This window comes from Podarcis pityusensis (genome assembly GCF_964106645.2).
Source record: "Podarcis pityusensis genome assembly, chromosome: 8".
Lineage (NCBI taxonomy): Eukaryota > Metazoa > Chordata > Lepidosauria > Squamata > Lacertidae > Podarcis > Podarcis pityusensis.
In genome coordinates, this window is record NC_138033.1 from 17,093,243 (window position 1) to 17,112,155 (window position 18,913).

Consider the following 18,913-nt stretch of genomic DNA (forward strand, 5'->3'; position numbering starts at 1 on the left):
CTAAATAGGGCTGCCTTCAGATGTCTTCGCACTTGACCTTTTTTTTTTAGGTGCACACCCCCAATGTATGTGTGAACCACTCCTAATTCAGTTACAGGCTCAAGGGACCCTGAATTGCACACTGCACTTAAGCCTGCATCTCTACAGCAGGGACATGAAAAGACAGGTTCTCTTGTACGTCACAGTTAGAGGTAGGTGGTGGGTGGGTGGGGGAGGTTGGAAGAAACGTAAAAGAAGCCTACAGAGTTTTGCAGCGTTAGCAAGTTAACAAAAGAAGTACCCTAAGAGACAGACATTTTGGCCTCCTTTCCAAACCCAGGCACGCCTACTGCTACCCCGACAGATTCAAGGATAGGACATATTAAAGAACAAAGGAGTATTATCCACCCACCCCTCACAACCCCAGGAAAGACAGCATGGAAAAAGAAGCAAAGCCAGTACCTTCCATATGCCCTATCTGAAAGCCTGGCAAAAGCTCTGAGACACCGGAGGATTTGCCTACAGAACAAAAACACAGGGGAAAGAAAGTTACTAAATACAGCTGGCTGCTCCTGGAGGCAGGCACTTCTGGGCCAGCTAAAGCAGTGGTTTGGAACCTAGGGCCAAATGCAGCCCCCTCCAGGCCTCTGTCCTTGGGACTCACCCCAGACCCACGCCGTCCCTGCTCTGCGCTTTCCTCAACAGCTTTGGTTGGCTAGAATGTCTCCTCCGACTATCATAATGCCCTGAACTTGCACGAATGATGCGAGAGGTGTGTGTGTGGAAAACAAGAGACTTCTGCACAACTGGAACGAAGCCCATTGTACAAAGGCTAACCCATCCGGCATGCCGTGCTGGTATGCGGCCCCTAGAAGGCTGTTTATGAGGAAATGCGGCCCTCAGACTGAAAAGGAACCCTAGAGGGGCAAACGGTAATATTAGAAATTCCATCTGCAGTGATTTATCTGTGATGCACAGAAGGCCTTATTTAAATGCTGCAGCCAAGAAGTGATGAGCCTGCAATTGTTACCTTGTCCTAAGATAAGCCCACTGCTTTTGTCTTAAGGAAATGGAGAAGGCAGAGAGGTAAGGACTAACATTCCTGGGTGGGTGGGTGGGTGTTTGTGTGTGGGTCCCCATCCGTCCCCCTGATGGAGCAACTGCAAGCCAGGCACGCACTCTCACCTACAGAGTGGAATGTTTGGGAAAATATTTCCTTTCCCAGGCCCTGCTGTAAGCAACCGGCATTTTTTCAGAACATGCAACCCTGGCACAGCCAGGCACATCACCCTGCTGCAGTTCCTGAGAATGGGGGCGGAATATGGTTTCTGACATAAAAAAAATAGAGGAAAAAGAAGAGTACAGGAACTGACAGGAAGCAGACACATTCCACAGAGAGGGTACTATCTGGAAGAAAGCAGGTCTCCCAGTTTTAGCCAACTTGGGAGTAGAAAACCTCAAGACAATACTACACACAGTATGAAATAGCTGCCTGCACAGAGGCGTCCCGATATACTCCCTGCCTGCTCTGCTCCCTCTGGTGGGACAACTCCTAGAGCCCCCCAGAGGAATGGATTGATGTAAACAACATAATTGCGTGGGACGAGAACCAGGTCACAGATCTGAACATTAGTTAACTTGGCAGTCAGGCAATGCCAGAAAGTTGCTCAGGAGCCTGCAGGATAGGACCAACGATCTGCCTAGTTGAAATCTTGATTCTAATACTGGCCACACAGAAGACTTTGAGAAGCTCACCAGGGCATAAAGCCAGTAGCCCTCCCATGTTGTTGTTTTTTGCCCTCGACGTACAGTACACAGAGATATACTGTATTTTTTGCTCTATAAGACTCACTTTTTCCCTTCTAAAAAGTAAAGGGAAATGTGTGTGCGTCTTATGGAGCGAATGCAGGCTGCGCAGCTATCCCAGAAGCCAGAATAGCAAGAGGGATCACTGCTTTCACTGCGCAGCGGTCCCTCTTGCTGTTCTGGCTTCTGAGATTCAGAATATTTTTTTTCTTGTTTTCCTCCTCCAAAAACTAGCTGCATCTTGTGGTCTGGTTCGTCTTACAGAGCGAAAAATACGGTACTTGCTCTGGACATTGAGGTTCCATTTAGCCAAGAGCCATGAGTGCAAAAGTTAAGTAAAATCACAGCACAAATTGCAAAATACAAATTAAAGAACGCAGACATACGAAAAAGAACAGCAGCAGTTTGAAAACAAACTCACACTGGGTCCCAAGGGCACGTTGCCCCCTTGGTATACAAAAGATGTTAATAAACAAAACAGATAAGATATGGTGTGCCACACTTTTAATCCCTGCCACTGCAGGAAAGTCCATTCATGTTCATTTCCTCTCTGCTTCGAAGATCTGCTCACAGCACACAACCACAAGCAGCGTGTTGGTGCACAAAATTCAACACTAAGGATCTGTGTTTGGTTTTGTTTTTTTAAGAACAAAACAAACTTCTAGTCCTAACGTATGTAACAAGGAGCCTGAAAAGTACACAGGCAAAGCCTTATGAAATAAATCCAACTACAACGGACCTGGAAGGAAAAGGGTGAGTGGGATTAGGCCAAGCAACATATTAAGTTGCCTTTCACCCAGTTAGACCACTGATCCATTTCCGACCGTCAACAATTCCCCAAGTCCACAGACAAAACAAAAGGGTTGTTCCCAGCCCTGCTACCCAAGACAGTCTTAACTGCAACTACTACTGCATATACACAAGGTCCCAAAATCAATCCCTGGCAACTCAAGCAATAATATTTCCAGCAGGTAGCATTAAGGCTTGTGTGCCCTTCGTAGCACACAATCATTGAGAAAGGCAGAAACATGTAGAATAAGCAAAATTCCATACATTTTGCTTAAGTAACAATATACAAGAATAGTATTTTTTTAAGCTCCACAAAGGACACAAAATTCCTCATGACAGGGGCCAATGTTACAGGGCAGGGTGACGCGGCACTGCCCACGATAAAGGGACACTTCAGAATGCCAGTCTCCACCCGCACTTAGAACTGGTTCCTCCAGTACAGTATCACAGACGTGCACACGCACACACAGAGAATTTGCAAAGAAAGAGTCCTGTGTGCATAGCAAACAAAGATCAACCTGCACCCTGGCTCCAGTCCAGAGACCCTGCTTTGTTCCCAGAAGACACACACACACATTGGAGAGTATTTACAACTGACTACAAGAGGACACCCGAGTAGCAAATTTTTGTGTGTCTACGCATGAGTGTCCCAGATAGGGTGTGGCATAGGTTGGGAGTGTGAGGGATCCAGTGCTATAACAAAGCTGGGCATAAAGCAGTTCGGCTGATATGGCAGGCAATCAAACAGAAGGAATTATATGCCTGCCTGGATACAGCCGGTGCTAGGACAGGAAGCACAGTGCTGGGGTCCCAGAAGCGGTTTCTCAGGCTGCTAGTGCAGCGCACAAATCAGGCTAAGGCAGTAGAGAAGGTCGGCAAAGTTTTCGTGGCTTGGGCCGGTTCACAGTCCCACAAATGCCACCATGGGCCAGAGTGTGTGCGCATGCACGCACAAACGATATTTCCGGCACGCCTTCCGGCATGGAGGAGGCATTGCACAGCTTCCCACTGGCTGCAGGAGCTTCAGGAAGCCAGCCAGTGTTGCAGAAGGTGGTCCCCGCTCTGCTCCACGCCGTAGCGCGGCACATGGGAGCTGACCGAGTGGGGGGCGGGGGTCCATGGGCCAGTTAAACAACCCCCATGGGCCACTTGTGGCCCATGGACCTTAGGTTGCCGACCCCCGCAGTAGAGCCTGGGCAACAGAATGGACTGCACCAGTTCAGACCCTGAGTTATTGAGATGGGGAGATAAACATTTTGGATGCTTCCTTACATTTAAAAAGTCTGAGTGAAAACTAGCACAGCACCTCTCTTCTCTCCTGTGTTGTTTTTCTCCTTGGTGTATTTTTGTAACCCAACAAATCTGGGCTAGCAGCAACAAAATAAAAGCTACCACCTGCAATATGAACTACATCACCTCATTCTTCTGTGGATGAACCCAAACACCTTATCTTCCTCTGAGTGGGTGGGACTTGGAAAGCAAAGGTACATGCACCAGTTTTGCAGGACAAACTAAGCTTGACAACCATCCAGGTCTTCCTTTCCTCCTGGGGATTTACCCAATAGGCCAGCTAGTCTTGTGCGAGAGCATCCTCCCCTACGAAGCCTCCCACAGAATGCAATTAAGCTGCCCTGATCTGTCCTGAGAGATTCCTGTGTGCTCAACAGCAGCCTTGTCACTTACCCAAAACAATGAGCTCAGCGTAGGCCTCATTGTTGCCTTGCAAGTCTTGATTGGAAGTCACTGTGCAGTAGTACACCCCACTGTCTCCCCAAGCTGTCTGGTCAATGCTGAGGTCAGCATCTAGAGGAGAAGGATGAAAAAGAAGGCAGAGAAGAAGAAAAGGGTATCAACCCAGATGCTAAATGTCAGCTCCTTGGATAGATGAATGTTAAGCAGAGTCACAGCATCTTCTCTCAAGGTACAAAACCTACATACAAAACCATAATATTGTTCTAAAGAAAAATAATATTCTTCCGCTGGTTATAAACTGTACCATCAGTTTGGTTTTTGTCTTGGGAATCTATGAGCATCGTAGGGAAGCTGCAAACCATTGCTCATGAAGAGAAACCATACGGATACCTACCTTTCCAACCATTCATTTAAGGAAATTTACCTATATGTAAGAACTGGAAACTGCAGCAAGGTGGGGGTATTTTGTGCACAAGTGATGAATAGCACCTGTCTCTGAAAGCGAGCTCTGGGCCCTAGAGAGAAGCTGTGCCCCAATTTCAGCCTGAATTATTTTCAAAAGCTTATCCTAGCTTTTGTGCTGCAAGGAGATCAGAAATAGGCAACCATACTGGGCCTCTCTCAATTGGTGGAAGACTCATTGTTCAAGAGGAACGCAAAAAGTAAAAAAGGAAATCTCTTGCAGAGGCGAGCCACCCCACCTTGCCAGGGGAAAAAGTCCTGGGATTAAGCCAGAAACTGACAGAGGGGCTTCTCCAGGAAACACATTCCAAATTCACAATTAAATTGCCCAGCAACATCTTGCAAGAGGGCTTGACTGGGGGGGGGGGTTGTCCCTGCTACACCTTCTTTTACAGACCAGAGACACAATATAAGGCGGCTCTCCTCCTTGCACTCAGTGAAGCAGCGGTCCAAGGTCATAAAGGGTCGAACACCCATACTATTTCCACAGCAGTGTCCCTGTCTCCAGCATCCAAGAACAGCCCAATCAGCACAAAAAGGAAGCTTCTTAGCCACTGTATGCTCGAAAGCCAAACATTTATGAAAACCGAAAACACAAGGCTATTCAGTTTTTATTTAAAAATGGTGTGCAAGTTCTTCTACACACAATTGAACTTCATGTAGAGCACAAGCCACTATATTGGAGCACACCAAATCATTTGCCCATGTGTGTGCATAGAAAATAAATCTAACAGGAAGAGAGCGCATGGAGATCGGCATTGATTGTTGCAATGTACCTCTGAGGATGATGATGATGATGATGATGATGATTATGGTGAACTTGTATAATCTTAGAAGGGGTGTGGCTTGTGACCATGATGAAGGGACCCTACACTTCTGAATATGCTACACTACTGCCCAATCTCTGTGCCTGGCTGAGGGTGGAGGTCTGCAAAGATGAAGAGTTCTGCAGGTAAGCACTTCTATTTAGTATGAGGGTAGAAGAAGGGAGTATCCAATGCAGCGGTAGTTCACGCTGGGACCACTCACCAGCAGCAGGAGGGGGGAAAGGTTGTTTTGAGACTTTTGCTGGATTCTCTGCCCAAAGTCTCAAGGAAAAAAATATTCCCTGTACAAAATTCCAACCATCAACCGTGATACTTCCCTTCTTAAAAGGGAAGTTACAATTTTAACACATTGCATTGGATGCTCTCGCTATGGTTAGGTAAGGGCTATTAGCAGATGCTCTTTTTTTCCTTCTTTGAGTCATACCAGGATGCAGAAATGGTTGAACGTGAAGTAGGAATTAAATCGCAAGCAGGCAAGGACCAGCCCACAGGATGTATTGAATCTCCCAAGTATTTATTTTTTCCTCATCTGTACAACTCGGCAGTGCTGCTGTGTGGCAATTCATGGGCCAGTTATTCTCCCTTCTCTGGAAAGTAGACAGCTTTGGCCCATCAAGGCTCTCCAAGGGAAAGTCAGTGTGGAGAATGAATGACTCAATCCTGGAAAATATAGGAGGCGTGAAATAGGGCGAGAGACAAGGAAGTGCAGGGAAAAGGTTTTTCTCTCAGCTGGTTTGGATTCTGGTACTCCTCATTTGCTCCAAGGCTTCTGGCTGGGCCAGGTTAACAACAATTAGTTGGGTAGATCAAGCCATCAACACCTAAGATCACAGGGAAACCACTTCCTCACTTCCTTATACAGCCCAAAATAACATGCAATTATTCCCCACGTGCTAACTCACCTGGTGGCAATTTATGCCTTCAACTTCTTCCACTTTAACAAGTCCACAGAAGCAGCATTGGGTGAGGGAGAAGGAAATTGGTCATATACACATTCTAGCGCAGTTGCTGAAGCAACAAGTACGGCTCCCTATCTCTGATTGTAAAAACCAGGGATAGCCAACATGGTGCCCTCTAGATGTTCTCTCCCATCAGCCACAGTGAGAATGCCTGTCAGTCAGGGATGATGGGAGCTGTAGTCCAAGAACATCCTGAGGGCACCATGTCAACTACCCCTGGTACAAACAGCATCTCTGCTGTTTTGCAGGAATGAGAAACTGGGTCTTTTCAGGCAGGGAACCCGCAGCCTTGCTATAGGGGTTCACAGCTGCATAAATAAAATAGGGTTTGTTCCGCAACAGCACTCAGGAATGTTTCCCCATAGCAAACCGATATATGTGCAAATATCAGATACACCGGCAGTGGCAATACAAGAGTTGATGGGGTTGGCCTCACTTTTACAGAACTGCTTTCCAGGTCATGACTAAACTGCTTCTGATGCAACAGGACACTGTGAAGAGTGCCAGAGTGCACGGAAAAGCCATTTACCTTCCTGCCGCAGTGGTACTTGCACTGGCGTGCTTTTCTTTCTTTTTTTTTTTTTTAAAGCAATTTATTAGGTTTTACAATAAAAATAAACATAATAAGCAATATAACATTGATCTTAACATATTTTCACATTTTCTTTGGACTTCCTCACATCTCCCGCTCCCACTTTCATCGTTATAACATTTGGTCAGCAATTTATCATCTTATTTAAATTCTTATATCCCTTCTATATTTCATAATCTTATAATTCTCAGAAGGAGCTAAATTTCACAGTCTTACTTATTTTCTTGAAAACTTCTAAATTTAGTGGTGCTCAGTTATTTTGGTCTAGCATCTTATTTAGCATTCACTCAAATTACAATGTTTTTGTAAATAATTCTTAAATTTCTTCCAGTCCTCCTCAATCCTCTCTTCTCCCAGGTCACGAATTCTGCCGGTCATTTCAGCCAGTTCCATGTAGTCTATCAGTTGCATCTGCCATTCTTCCAGTGTGGGTAGATCTTGAGTTTTCCAATGTTTTGCGAGAAGTATCCTTGCTGCTGTTGTTGCATACATAAAAAATGTCTGGTCCTTCTTTGCCACCCCTTGACCGACAATACCCAAAAGGAAAGCCTCTGGTTTCTTAGTGAAGGTATATTTAAATACCTTTTTCAGTTCATTATAAATCATTTCCCAGAACGCCTTCACTTTAGGGCAAGTCCACCAGAGGTGGAAGAACGTTCCCTCACACTCTTTGCATTTCCAACACTTATTATCAGACAGGTGGTAAATTTTGGCAAGTTTGACTGGGGTCATATACCATCTATAAATCATTTTCATTACATTTTCTTTCAGAGCGTTACATGCAGTAAATTTCAATCCATTACTCCACAACCTCTCCCAGTCCTCAAACATGATATTGTGCCCAATGTCCTGTGCCCACCTTATCATAGCCGATTTAACCGTTTCGTCTTGTGTATTCCATTTCAACAGCAAGTTATACATCCTTGAAAGTACCTTAATCTTTGGTTCTAGCAATTCTGTTTCTAATTTCGATTTCTCCACCTGGAACCCTAGTTTCTTATCATTTTTAAAAACTTCTTTAATCTGAGCGTAATGTAACCAATCTCGCACTTTGTCTTTCATTTTCTCCAAACTCTGCAATATCCAATTGTCTCCATCCTTTTCTAGTATTTCCCAATATTTTGGCCATTTAGCCTCCATATTGGGTCTTTTTCGGGCCTTAGCTTCCAGAGGTGAAAGCCACCTTGGTGTTTTATTTTCCAGCAAGTCTTTATATTTTGTCCAGACATTAAACAGTGATTTTCTGACAATATGGTTCTTAAAGGCCTTATTTGCTTTAACCTTGTCATACCATAAATATGCATGCCATCCAAAAGCATTGTTAAACCCTTCCAGATCTAACACATCAGTGTCTTCAAGAAGTAGCCAATCTTTTAGCCAGCAGAACGCTGCGGCTTCATAATACAACTTTAAGTCTGGCAGGGCAAAGCCCCCTCTTTGTTTTGCATCGGTTAAAATCTTAAACTTAATTCTGGGCTTTTTGCCCTGCCAGACAAACTTAGAAATGTCTCTCTGCCACTTCTGGAAGCACTCCGTTTTGTCCAAAACCTGAAGTGTTTGAAATAAAAACAACATCCTTGGCAATACATTCATCTTGATAGCAGCAATTCGGCCTAACAAAGAAAGTTTCAATTTTGACCAACTATCTAAGTCTCTCTTAATTTCTGTCCAGCATTTTTCATAATTGTCCTTAAATAGACTTAGATTTTTTACTGTTATGTTTACCCCTAGGTATTTTACTTTTTTAACCACATTAAGTTCCGTCTCATTCTGAAACCGTTCTGACTCTGTATCAGTCAAATTTTTCCCCAAAACCTTAGTTTTCTGTTTATTTAGTTTAAATCCAGCCACCCGACCAAAGTCATTAATCAGTTGTAATACTCTTTTCGTACTGGGCTCTGGCTTCTGCAAGGTCAAAACCAGGTCATCTGCGAAAGCTTTTAATTTATATTGTTTCTGACCGACCTGAATTCCTTCCACCAACCGATCCCCTCTAATCATGTTCAATAGCACTTCCAGAACCGAAATGAATAACAAAGGGGAAATAGGGCAACCTTGTCGTGTCCCTTTTTCAATTTTAAACTCTTCTGTAACCACATTATTAACTATCAGTTTAGCTTTCTGTTCTGAATATATCGCCTCAATCCCATTCTCAAAACCCCGTCCCACTCCCATCTCTTTTAAATTTCCCATCATAAATTTCCAGGAGATATTGTCAAAGGCCTTCTCCGCGTCTATAAAAATTAAAACTGCTTTTGTATTTATATCTGTTTGCAAAAGTTCCAAAATGTCAATAATGTTCCTTGTATTAGCAAACAGATGTCTACCTGGGAGAAAGCCGGCCTGGTCCTTATGAATTACTTCATTTAAAACTTTTTTAAATCTATTTGCCAAAATGTCTGCAAATATTTTGTAATCCACATTTAAAAGAGAGATGGGACGGTAGTTCTTAAGTTGTGTCTTTTCAGCTTCCGACTTTGGTATTAATGTGATAAACGCTTCCTTCCAAGACTCCGGTGCCCTCTTCCCCTCCATAATTTCATTGCTGACCTCCATCAAAGGTTGTATCAAATAGTCTTTTAATGTCTTATAGTACTTGGAGGTCAGCCCATCTGGTCCTGGAGATTTGCCAAGTTGCATGTTCTGGATGGCTTGTTCGATCTCCTGTCGTGTTATTTTAGAATTCAGGATTGTCCTATTTTCTTGTGACAATTTAGATAGTCCGTTTTTTGCCAAAAATTGTTTAATCTCAACATCGTCTTGCGGCCCTTGGGTGTATAATTTTTTGAAGTATCTCTGGAAACACTTTCTGATATCCACTGGATTCTGGATGTTTTTTCCATCAACCTCTAAGTTTGTAACAGTATTTAATCTTTGTCTTCTCTTCAACTGCCAAGCTAGCAGTTTTCCACATTTATTCGCCGACTCAAACGTTTTTTGTTTCATTAATTTAACCTTCCATTCAATTTCCTGATTTATCAATTTAGAATATTGTGTTTGATAAAGTTTAATTTCTCTCAGAGTTGGCTGTGACTTCGGATTCACTCTTAATTTCTTCTCTAATTCTTTTATTTTATCCAAGATCTTATCTTTTTTCTCATTTTGTGTTCTTTTCTTTACTGCATTCTGTTGTATCAAGAATCCCCTCATTACAGCTTTGCTTGCGTCCCAGATTATTCTTTTTTCCACCATATTATTCATGTTTATCTCAAAGTAGTCCTTCAAAACTTTTTGGGCCTTCTTGGTAATTTCCTGATCTCTAAACAAATTGTCATTCATCTTCCATCTAAAGGATCCAGTTGGTAATAGTGTCATATCCATCTTTACTGCATTATGGTCGGAGCAGGTCTTTGGGCAGATTTCCACTTTTCTGACCTTAGGTGCCAGGCCTCTAGAAATCCATATTTGGTCGATTCTTGTCCAGGTCAGTTGGGCTTCAGAAAAGAATGTTCCCTCTCTTCCTAGTGGGTTCTTTGTCCTCCAAATATCAATCAAATCCATATTGTCAGTCATTTCAAAAAAGGTTTTAGGTAGTCTGCCGTCTTTTGTAACATTTTGACTTTGTGACTTGTCCATGTTAGTTGATACGACCCCATTCATATCTCCCATCATTATGATGTTGTTGTAGTCTAGATAGTCCAGCATTGTCTCCTGCAACTTCTTGTAAAATTCCGATTTCCCTTCATTAGGTGCATAGATTCCTAATATCAGCAGTTTCTCTCCTTGATATTGTATCTCAATAGCCAAAATTCTTCCATGTTCATCTTTAAATAGGAATTTAGGTGACAGGCTCTCTTTTGCATATATCACCACGCCTCTCTTCTTAACTTTGTCTGACGATACAAATTCCTGGCCCAATCTTTTATTTATTAACACTTTTCTGTGGAGCCTCGTCACATGTGTTTCTTGTAAACAAATAATGTCCAATTGTTCTTTTTTTAATATATGAAATATTTTCTTCCTTTTTTCCGGAATGTTACAACCATTAATATTCCAGCTCAACAGTTGCAGAGACATCCTGAACTATCTGGTTATTTTTCAAGGGGTGGTATCTTGTTCTCAGGATCTTCAGGTTCCACAGGTGCTGATGTTGGTACTGGCGTTGCCTCAGGCCCAGAAGGTAGTTCAATTCCTTTTTGAAGGTCCTCTCCGTATGTAGACAGGAATTTGTCTCTCTCTTCCAGTGTTCTTACCTTAACCTTTCTCCCTCTAAAGGTAAAAGATATTCCTTGGGGAAATTCCCACCTGAATGGAATTGCGTTGCTCCTTAGTAGTTTAGCAAGTTCAGAATAGGCGGCTCTAAGATCCAGCAGTAGTCTTGGGATATCTTTATAGATTTCAATTCTTCTATCCAAAACCTCCAGTGATTTTACGAAATGTAGGCCCAAGATCTTATCCCTTTCCTCCTTTGATCTCAATGTTATCAAACAGTCTCTGGGCCTCTCCTTCTTTATGAATCTTCCAAGTCTGAAAGCTGACACGATTTTAAAGTCCTTTTCTTCCAAATTCCAGAACTTGGAGAATTCTTTGGTCAAAAACTCAGTTAAATGTCCTTCTTCTGCCTCTTGTAATGATCTAATCCTCAAGTTATTCTCACGATTTCGCAGTTCTATCATGGAGAGATAAATCTGATGTTCCCCAACTTGTTTAGTGAGTGGTCTTACCTCTTGCTCTAAATTTTCTAATTTTTGTCTGGTGTCCTCAGCCAATTTCCGATTTTCTGCTGAGGCCTCCGTTAACTGTCCAATTGCTTGTGCATTCTGTACCACTTGTGTAGTTAATTTATTTAGACATTCTGTATTTTTGTCAATCTTTGCTGATTGCGCATCTACTTTCTTGTCCAAAGCTTCCAATTTTTCAAAAATTTTGTCTAGAACAGAAACAGATGCTCCTGAGGCCATATCCTCCAATTGTAACTGCTCTGCTTCGCCCTCTCCCTCCACTTCTGAGGGCAAAGTAGGTACAGATGATCTACGTGTCTGTGAGGCTGAGGTTAGAGTTGTTAAAGTTGTTTGTTTAGCTCTCCCTCTTTTTCTTGTGCCACTCATTCCAACGTTATCTGTCAGTCAAGGTCACACTGAGTTATTCCCATGGGAATGGAAAGGTCCAGAGCAAGCAGACAACAAGGGAATCGAAAGTAAAATGTGCATGTAAAGTCACTGTTTTAATCCAATCCTCTAGAGGGAGCTTAAAATGTCTTTCAGAGTCTAATTTAATGTCCAAGAACCTTCAAATACAAATGTTTAGCAGAGTTTATAAATGGTCACTTTGTTACAGACAGTGCTTATTTATCTCCAAAAAGAGTGTTTCAAATTTAAAAGGTCTCAATACCCTCAGATTGTTTCAAGTTCCAATATACAGTATCCAAATCTGCAGTACTGACAGCTCCCTTAGTGCTCAGGCAGCTCCTGACTCTGGGTTTCACCTTCTAATTTGTAATCCAATAAAAGGAGGAAAGTCAAGTGCAAGTAATAATCCCAAATCTTCAGCTTAAAGTCTTTACTTTAAGATGCAAGTTCAATAGATGCTTAGATCTGTAAAGCTTAGGATCTCTTTCTTTCAGCCTCCACTCCTCCAGCTGATTGCTTTTTTCAAGTTCAATGGCTGCGGAAGACGGACTTCCTGCTTCCACGTCTCTCCGCTTACAGCCAAGTTCAAGCCAATTTAGATTTTCCCTTTAAAGTCTCTAATTTCAAATGACTCAGTCTTTTACTCACAAGTTAGTTGCTTTTCGTCCGAATCCGTAATTTAGCAGGAAAAGGGATCAGCGCTCACCGACAGTAGCAGCGCGGCTTCGCTCCTCAGGCTGTGAAGCAGCTCTCAGCGCCGCAACCCCCCTCCGCGCTCCGGAGCCCCTTACGGGGTTCCTTTTGCGCTTGGAGGGTCGCTCAAGGCGCCCACCGAGCTTTTCAACTGCTAGGTTGACAGGAGCTGGGACAGAGCAACGGGAGATCACTGCATCATGGGGATTCGAACCGCCAACCTTCTGATCGGCAAGCCCAAGAGGCTCAGCGGTTTAGACCACAGCGCCACCTGCATAAGCCCAGGAGATACTAGGGACATGCTCAAGCACAGCAACATAGAATCATAGAATTGTAGAGTTGGATGGGACCATTAAAAACCTATATAGATGGGTTTTGCAAATACACATGTGTATTCTTTCCCCACCCTCTCCTGTTCCTTACTGAGCAAATGTTGCATCACTCTTAAGATTAAAATTCTGTACAAAGGCCAGGACCACACCAAGGTCTTGAGCCACCACTTCACCATCCCTGTTTCGAGTGCACCAACACTTGCAAATCAGCAGAATATCAGCATATTCTACAAACCAATTGTTTCCAGAACCTGAACATCAGCCTAAGCTGCACCAAGTTTTTAAGTAGACCTTCTGTGCTTCCTGAAATAACTGCAATTAGGTGCTTAGAAAGTGCTGCGAGGATGGAAAGTGCATTGCAATTATTTTTTTTAACTGCTGGTTATGGTGCTGCTGAAGGTTTCACAACTAAATTCACTCTGCCCATTACTAAGACGAGAACTATGCAGAGCTTAAGCAGCAGGGGGAAAACAGCACAGGTGTCCAAAAGGGTTGTTTTGGTTTTCTGCAATGTGAGTCAGACCTTAGTGTAGCAGGAGAAAAAACCCCTGTTATCACACTGCAATCTTTTCCATGGGTTTGCAGGGAGGCAAGAAAGAGAACATGCCTGTGATGACTCCAAATCTGGCGATCGACACTTGTTTTGAAACATGTTATCACAAGCCGTAGGTTTTTGCCATGGACTTTTGACCTGCTGGAACAGTAAATGCTGTTTATTCCTGTTTTGCCTCTCCTCTCAAGTCTTTGCTGATGTCAGAGTTCATAAGAGAGAAAAAGAAAGCAGCAGTACTTGCCAGAATTTAGCAGGGGTCAATTTTGTGATGCACAACAGCAGGAACGAGATAGTGAAAAGATTGCAAAATGGTTGCTGTTCTTGGTCCCAATTTGTAATTATTTTTATTTGGTTTATTTTATTTTAAACGAACTAGGGCTGCAATATATACAGCTTAATCCTATGCATGCTTACTGGGAAAACAGTCCCAATAATAAGACAATCTTTGGCTTAGAGGGAAAGAGCAAAGGTGCAGGTACCCAGAGCAGAAACTTTGCTTCTTCCCTGCTCCAGAGCCAGTGTGGTGTAGTGGTTAAGAGTGGTGGACTCGTAATCTGGTGAATCGGGTTCGCGTCCCGCTCTTCCACATGCAGCTGCTGGGTGACCTTGGGCAAGTCACACTTCTCTGAAGTCTCTCAACCTTGCTCACCTCACAGAGTGTTTGTTGTGGGGGAAGAAGGGAAAGGAGAATGTTAGCTGCTTTGAGACTCCTTAGGGTAGTGATAAAGCGGAATATTAAATCCAAACTCCTCCTCCTCCTTCTTCCCAGAGCTAGTTCATGGTTTGCTTTAGAATAACGGGCAATCCCAGGCTTATGGTCTGTAAACCTCAGGCAAACCATAAGCAGTATACAAAGTGCAAACCTTGGTTACAGCTCTCAATTTGCTAGGAGACAAACCATTAAGCTGGCTTAGTTCTGGCCAGCGTGGCAACAGCAGGAATGGCGCTGGAGCAAAGCAGCTGCCATTTTCATTCCAGTTACCCACAAACATGGACTCTCTTGCAGAGTCATAGTCTGGCTTGGTGTTATGCGTGAACCAAGCCTCACCACAGCCAATAGGGTTCACTCTCGACTAAGTATTAAATCAGACTAAAAAGGTGTCTGATTAATCTGTTGGAAGTCATTTTGAGACAATTAAAAAACAACAACAACAGAAGGCATTCTCCTCTCTGCAAGAGAGAAAGGGAAAATGCCTCTAAGATTTTACTTGCTGGAAAAGACAGGTATAAAATCAAGTATGATTCTTTTCCCCTTCGAAAACAATCTTCCATTCTCTCTTCCATTCTATCTCCTTAGAGCAGAAATGTGGGAACCTGAGCCCTCCACATGCTGCAGGATTCCAACTCCTGGCAGCCTCAGCAAACGTGGGCAATGCTCAGGGAGGATGCAAGTTGGCAGTCCAGCATGTTCCCTGCCCCTGGAATAGTGTTTTGCTGCTTTCAGAAGTCATGCTATCAACCAGTGAACTGTGCTGTTCTCCAGTTGTGCAATACCTACCAATATCATCAAAAAGCAGTTAACAGGATTGTTGGGGTTTAGAAGTAGAACCGGATTCAAACCCCTTTCAGGGTTGATAAGATTTGTTTTATGATTGATAAGATGTAGTTCGTAGTGAGCCCCAAGCAGTTCATTTGCTGGTTGCAAGAATACTTTAGGGTGTTAAAAAGACAACAACACTCAATCCATACAGAAGCAACAACTCAAAACCTACATAGAGTGAATGCAAGCGAAACAAAGAAAGTACATTGCTTACGTACTCCAGGGTTTGTACAACCGAGGGTGGTGGGTTTGACCTTTTAAAAACTTTAGAAGATTTGGCCCTACACATCTCAGTGCCATGCTCCATCAATTACAACAGGGATCGACAATTTTTTTTAGCCGCAGGCTGGTCCACTGTCCCTCAGACCTTGTGGCGGGCCAGAGAAGCAGCACCAGGGAGGAGGAGCTGGACGAAGAGGCGAGGGGGGCAAGTAGTCCTCCTCCCCACCACCCCAGCCACAACCACCACCACTGCTTTTTCCCGTGAGTAGGCAGAGCGAGCTCATCCGCTCCGCTCCCTGGTCCACAGGAGCACCAGGGTGGCGGCGGAGGGAAGATGAGCGGCACGAAAGGGCTGACTCCGGAGGCGCTGCTTAAAATGGCGCTCAGCCAGCTTAGCCCAGCCCCCTTCCTCCTCTAGGTAGGGCAGGGAGAAGCCAGGAGGAGGGAGGGAGGAGGCGCCACCACGGTGTGTGTGGAGGGGGGGAATAGAATGGCACGGGGAGAAATGGCGCAGCCCGAACAAACAGAATCCCCAAGACGATCCACAGACAGTCTGCAGCCTGATCCTGATTGGGCCTGATCCGGCCTGCGGACCTTAGTTTGCCGACCCCTGAATTACAATCAGATTTCTGACCCTCCCCAATCCTGCCATATCAAGTACCTGCTGCTTGCAGTTTGTGGTTCAAATCTACCAGCCCAGGCAAAACATTTTTCACTGAAGCCTGTGATTTGTCAAACTGTTAAGTGACTCAAGCACCTATCACTCAGTCTCTCTCTCCACCACAGAAGACTCCTAATACATACAATAATGTGAATACTGTTGCAACACCACAATTTCTCTTTAGAAGCTTAGAGGCATAGCATTCTTTGCCTGTATGCTCTCACACTGAATTCTTGGCACCTCCATTTAATCTCAAGTATCTGGGCTGAGAAAGACCCAGGAAGGGGAGGCTGTTACCAACAAGAGTTGACAAAAACTCAACTATCTAGGCTATTGGTTTTGGCTTTAACATGGATTACTGGGAACTCGTGCACTGAGTTTACATGACAAAATCAGTCTCTTATCAAGTGTGGCCTGTAGAGTGCTGCTACACAGAACTCTGGGGACTGCACTGCCTGCAAATTCAGCTTTTGTAGCTTGAGGCCAAATAATCAAAAATTCAATTTTCCAAAGGCTTTTAGGATTAAGTTTTCTCACAGAACCGAAATTCTCTCTGCACATTAAGCGGTAGTATGTTAGGCTAGGGGAGGAGTTGCCTAGCCAGGAAGCACAGCTAATCATTCCAGCACTTGTAAACTTATTGTTCTCCAGCTCCAGCCAACAGAGAAACTGGGGCACAGGAAGGTGTGGAATCTGGTCGCACCCAGTTGTAATCCTGGCACTTTGCCTTTCTTCTTCCTTGTGCTACAGATAAGACGTAGGTTTAAAAAAGCCCCATGAAACTCAAAACAGAAAGCCTGGGGAAAGAATACTTTAGAAGTGAGACAGTGCTTTATGTGTTCAAAGCACTTCACATAATGTTACCCAGTAATCATTACAAGAGCCCTGTGATATTTTTATTTTATATAAAAATTTACACCCCATCCTTCTAGTGCTTATGCACCACTGAAGACAGCTAAACATTTGACCAGGGGTGGCGAACCTCAGGCCAAATGCAGTCCTTCAACCCTCAGGCCATGCTCCTCTCTGGCCCAACAGTTATTTTGTCTTTAGAATGCATATGCTGCTGTTCTCACCAAAGGAACCTATGGCACCTAGCAATCTGAGCCACAGCAAGAAGACCGCAAATACAACAGCCTGCACCAGTGAAACTGACAGAATCACAGGACAGCAGGAACTGGGTACCAAAAAAATCAAGACAAACAGCAGAATAAAGCCACTGGGAAGCTGTACCAAGCTGTGAATCTGTAGCCACAAATAAGCGACAATGTTTTAGGATCACGGCCTTTGTCTCCAAGATAAGCCAGATCTGACTGAAATACACTTCCAAAAAAAAATCTTCCATTTGTCCAGCTTCCAGATCTTGGCTTCTATTCCATAATCCTGACCTGTCTACATTCTTAACTTATATCATCCTGTGCCCACCTAGAACACTGCTTTCTCTTCATACATACATACCTTCTTTGAGAAAGCCAATCTGATGCCACAGTTAGCCTATGGGACTTTGATCTAGGATCAGATCGCCACCCAAACAAGAAGCTCTCTGGGTGACTTTGGCCCCAACATTCCCAACCTAACCTACCTCACAGAGCAGCTGCTATTAGGGTTCTTGGAGACAGCCACCACTCCTGTTGCTATTTACTTACTATTGGTGATGGTGATGCGCCGGCCCTGGTAGAAGTCCCCAAGGGTCACTGCATTGCCTTGCTTGGTAGCTACAACCCGCACTGTCCTGGAGTTGTCCTGACACTCCACATATGGGTTGTACCCGGGGTTGTTCTGCTGCAGCTGGTTGGTGATCTGGCTGTCCTGGCCGCTGGGGTTAAAGGCATCTGCCAGGCGGCTCCGGCAGTAAGACTTGTACTTCCACGTGACAATAGGTGGTTGGGTGGCCGAAGTCTGGTAGTTGCACTGGAGAGTGACAGGTTGAAATAGGATGACCACGTTGAATGGGTTCTGCACTGTGACTTGCATCGCAGAGGCAGGATCTGGAGATAAGAGCAGACAGTCAGACAGGACGACATCGTAATGAGCAGGAAAGTAGTGGAAAATGCCACAGAATTCCCTCCTGGAATATTTCTCCACCACAGTCAATTACTACGACCATTGCACACTAGAATCCAGGACTGTGAATACTCCTGCCTTATCCTCTTAGCAAACGCCCCTTACGCTTTTTAACAAATTCATTTCAGGGGCATGCAGTCAGCCCTACCACCTAGTTAAGCCAGTTTGGCTTCTCTGCTTCATCTTCCAAGAGGAAATAAACATTTAAGTCTCAAGTGTGGAAATCAGACATGGTGTTTGCAAGCTCAGTGAAAACACAGCATTTTCTGTAACTAAATGCTGGCCATCCAAACCTGTCAAATGTTGATGGACAAGGCAGGAAATATCCCACAGCCTAGCCTCCTGGGAATCTGATATATCTTTCTACACGTGAGGTGAGCTAGAAAGCTTTGCTGTCACAAATGCAGAAGCAAATTTATTAAGCCAAGGGTTTTTATCACTACTTCAACAGGGAAGAAGAACTGGCTTAAGCACAGAGTAAGGAAATGCACTCTCACAGGCAAGAGAACCATTATGCATTTAATTTCATTCATACCCTTAACCTGTTTCTGGCTAACAGGCAGAAAAGAAAGCCAGAGTTGTTATCGGCATCTTTCAAACAAAAAGAAATGCAGGATTGTGGGGTGAAAGAGAGAGAGAAATGAACCCCATGAGCCTTTGTTTCTAGTCTGTC

The 18,913-nt window shown here is 44.0% G+C and overlaps 1 protein-coding gene and 1 long non-coding RNA gene across 4 annotated transcripts in view; both read right to left on the reverse strand.

The window, feature by feature from the left end:
- LOC308484587 overlaps nucleotides 1-18,913 on the reverse strand; it is a 241,250-nt gene that overhangs the window by 142,601 nt on the left and 79,736 nt on the right. The gene's annotated exons all lie outside the window — the stretch shown is intronic.
- LSR (lipolysis stimulated lipoprotein receptor) overlaps nucleotides 1-18,913 on the reverse strand; it is a 29,868-nt gene that overhangs the window by 8,227 nt on the left and 2,728 nt on the right. For 2 of the 3 annotated variants that reach the window (XM_081018898.1, XM_081018896.1), the window contains exons 2-4: nucleotides 17,823-18,164; nucleotides 4,258-4,377; nucleotides 442-498 (exon numbers count right to left, since the gene is read on the reverse strand). In XM_081018898.1, the coding sequence (XP_080875024.1) occupies nucleotides 442-498; nucleotides 4,258-4,377; nucleotides 17,823-18,164 (519 nt within the window). The remainder of the gene's footprint in view (nucleotides 1-441; nucleotides 499-4,257; nucleotides 4,378-17,822; nucleotides 18,165-18,913) is intronic. The other variant, XM_081018897.1, reaches the window with a different exon arrangement.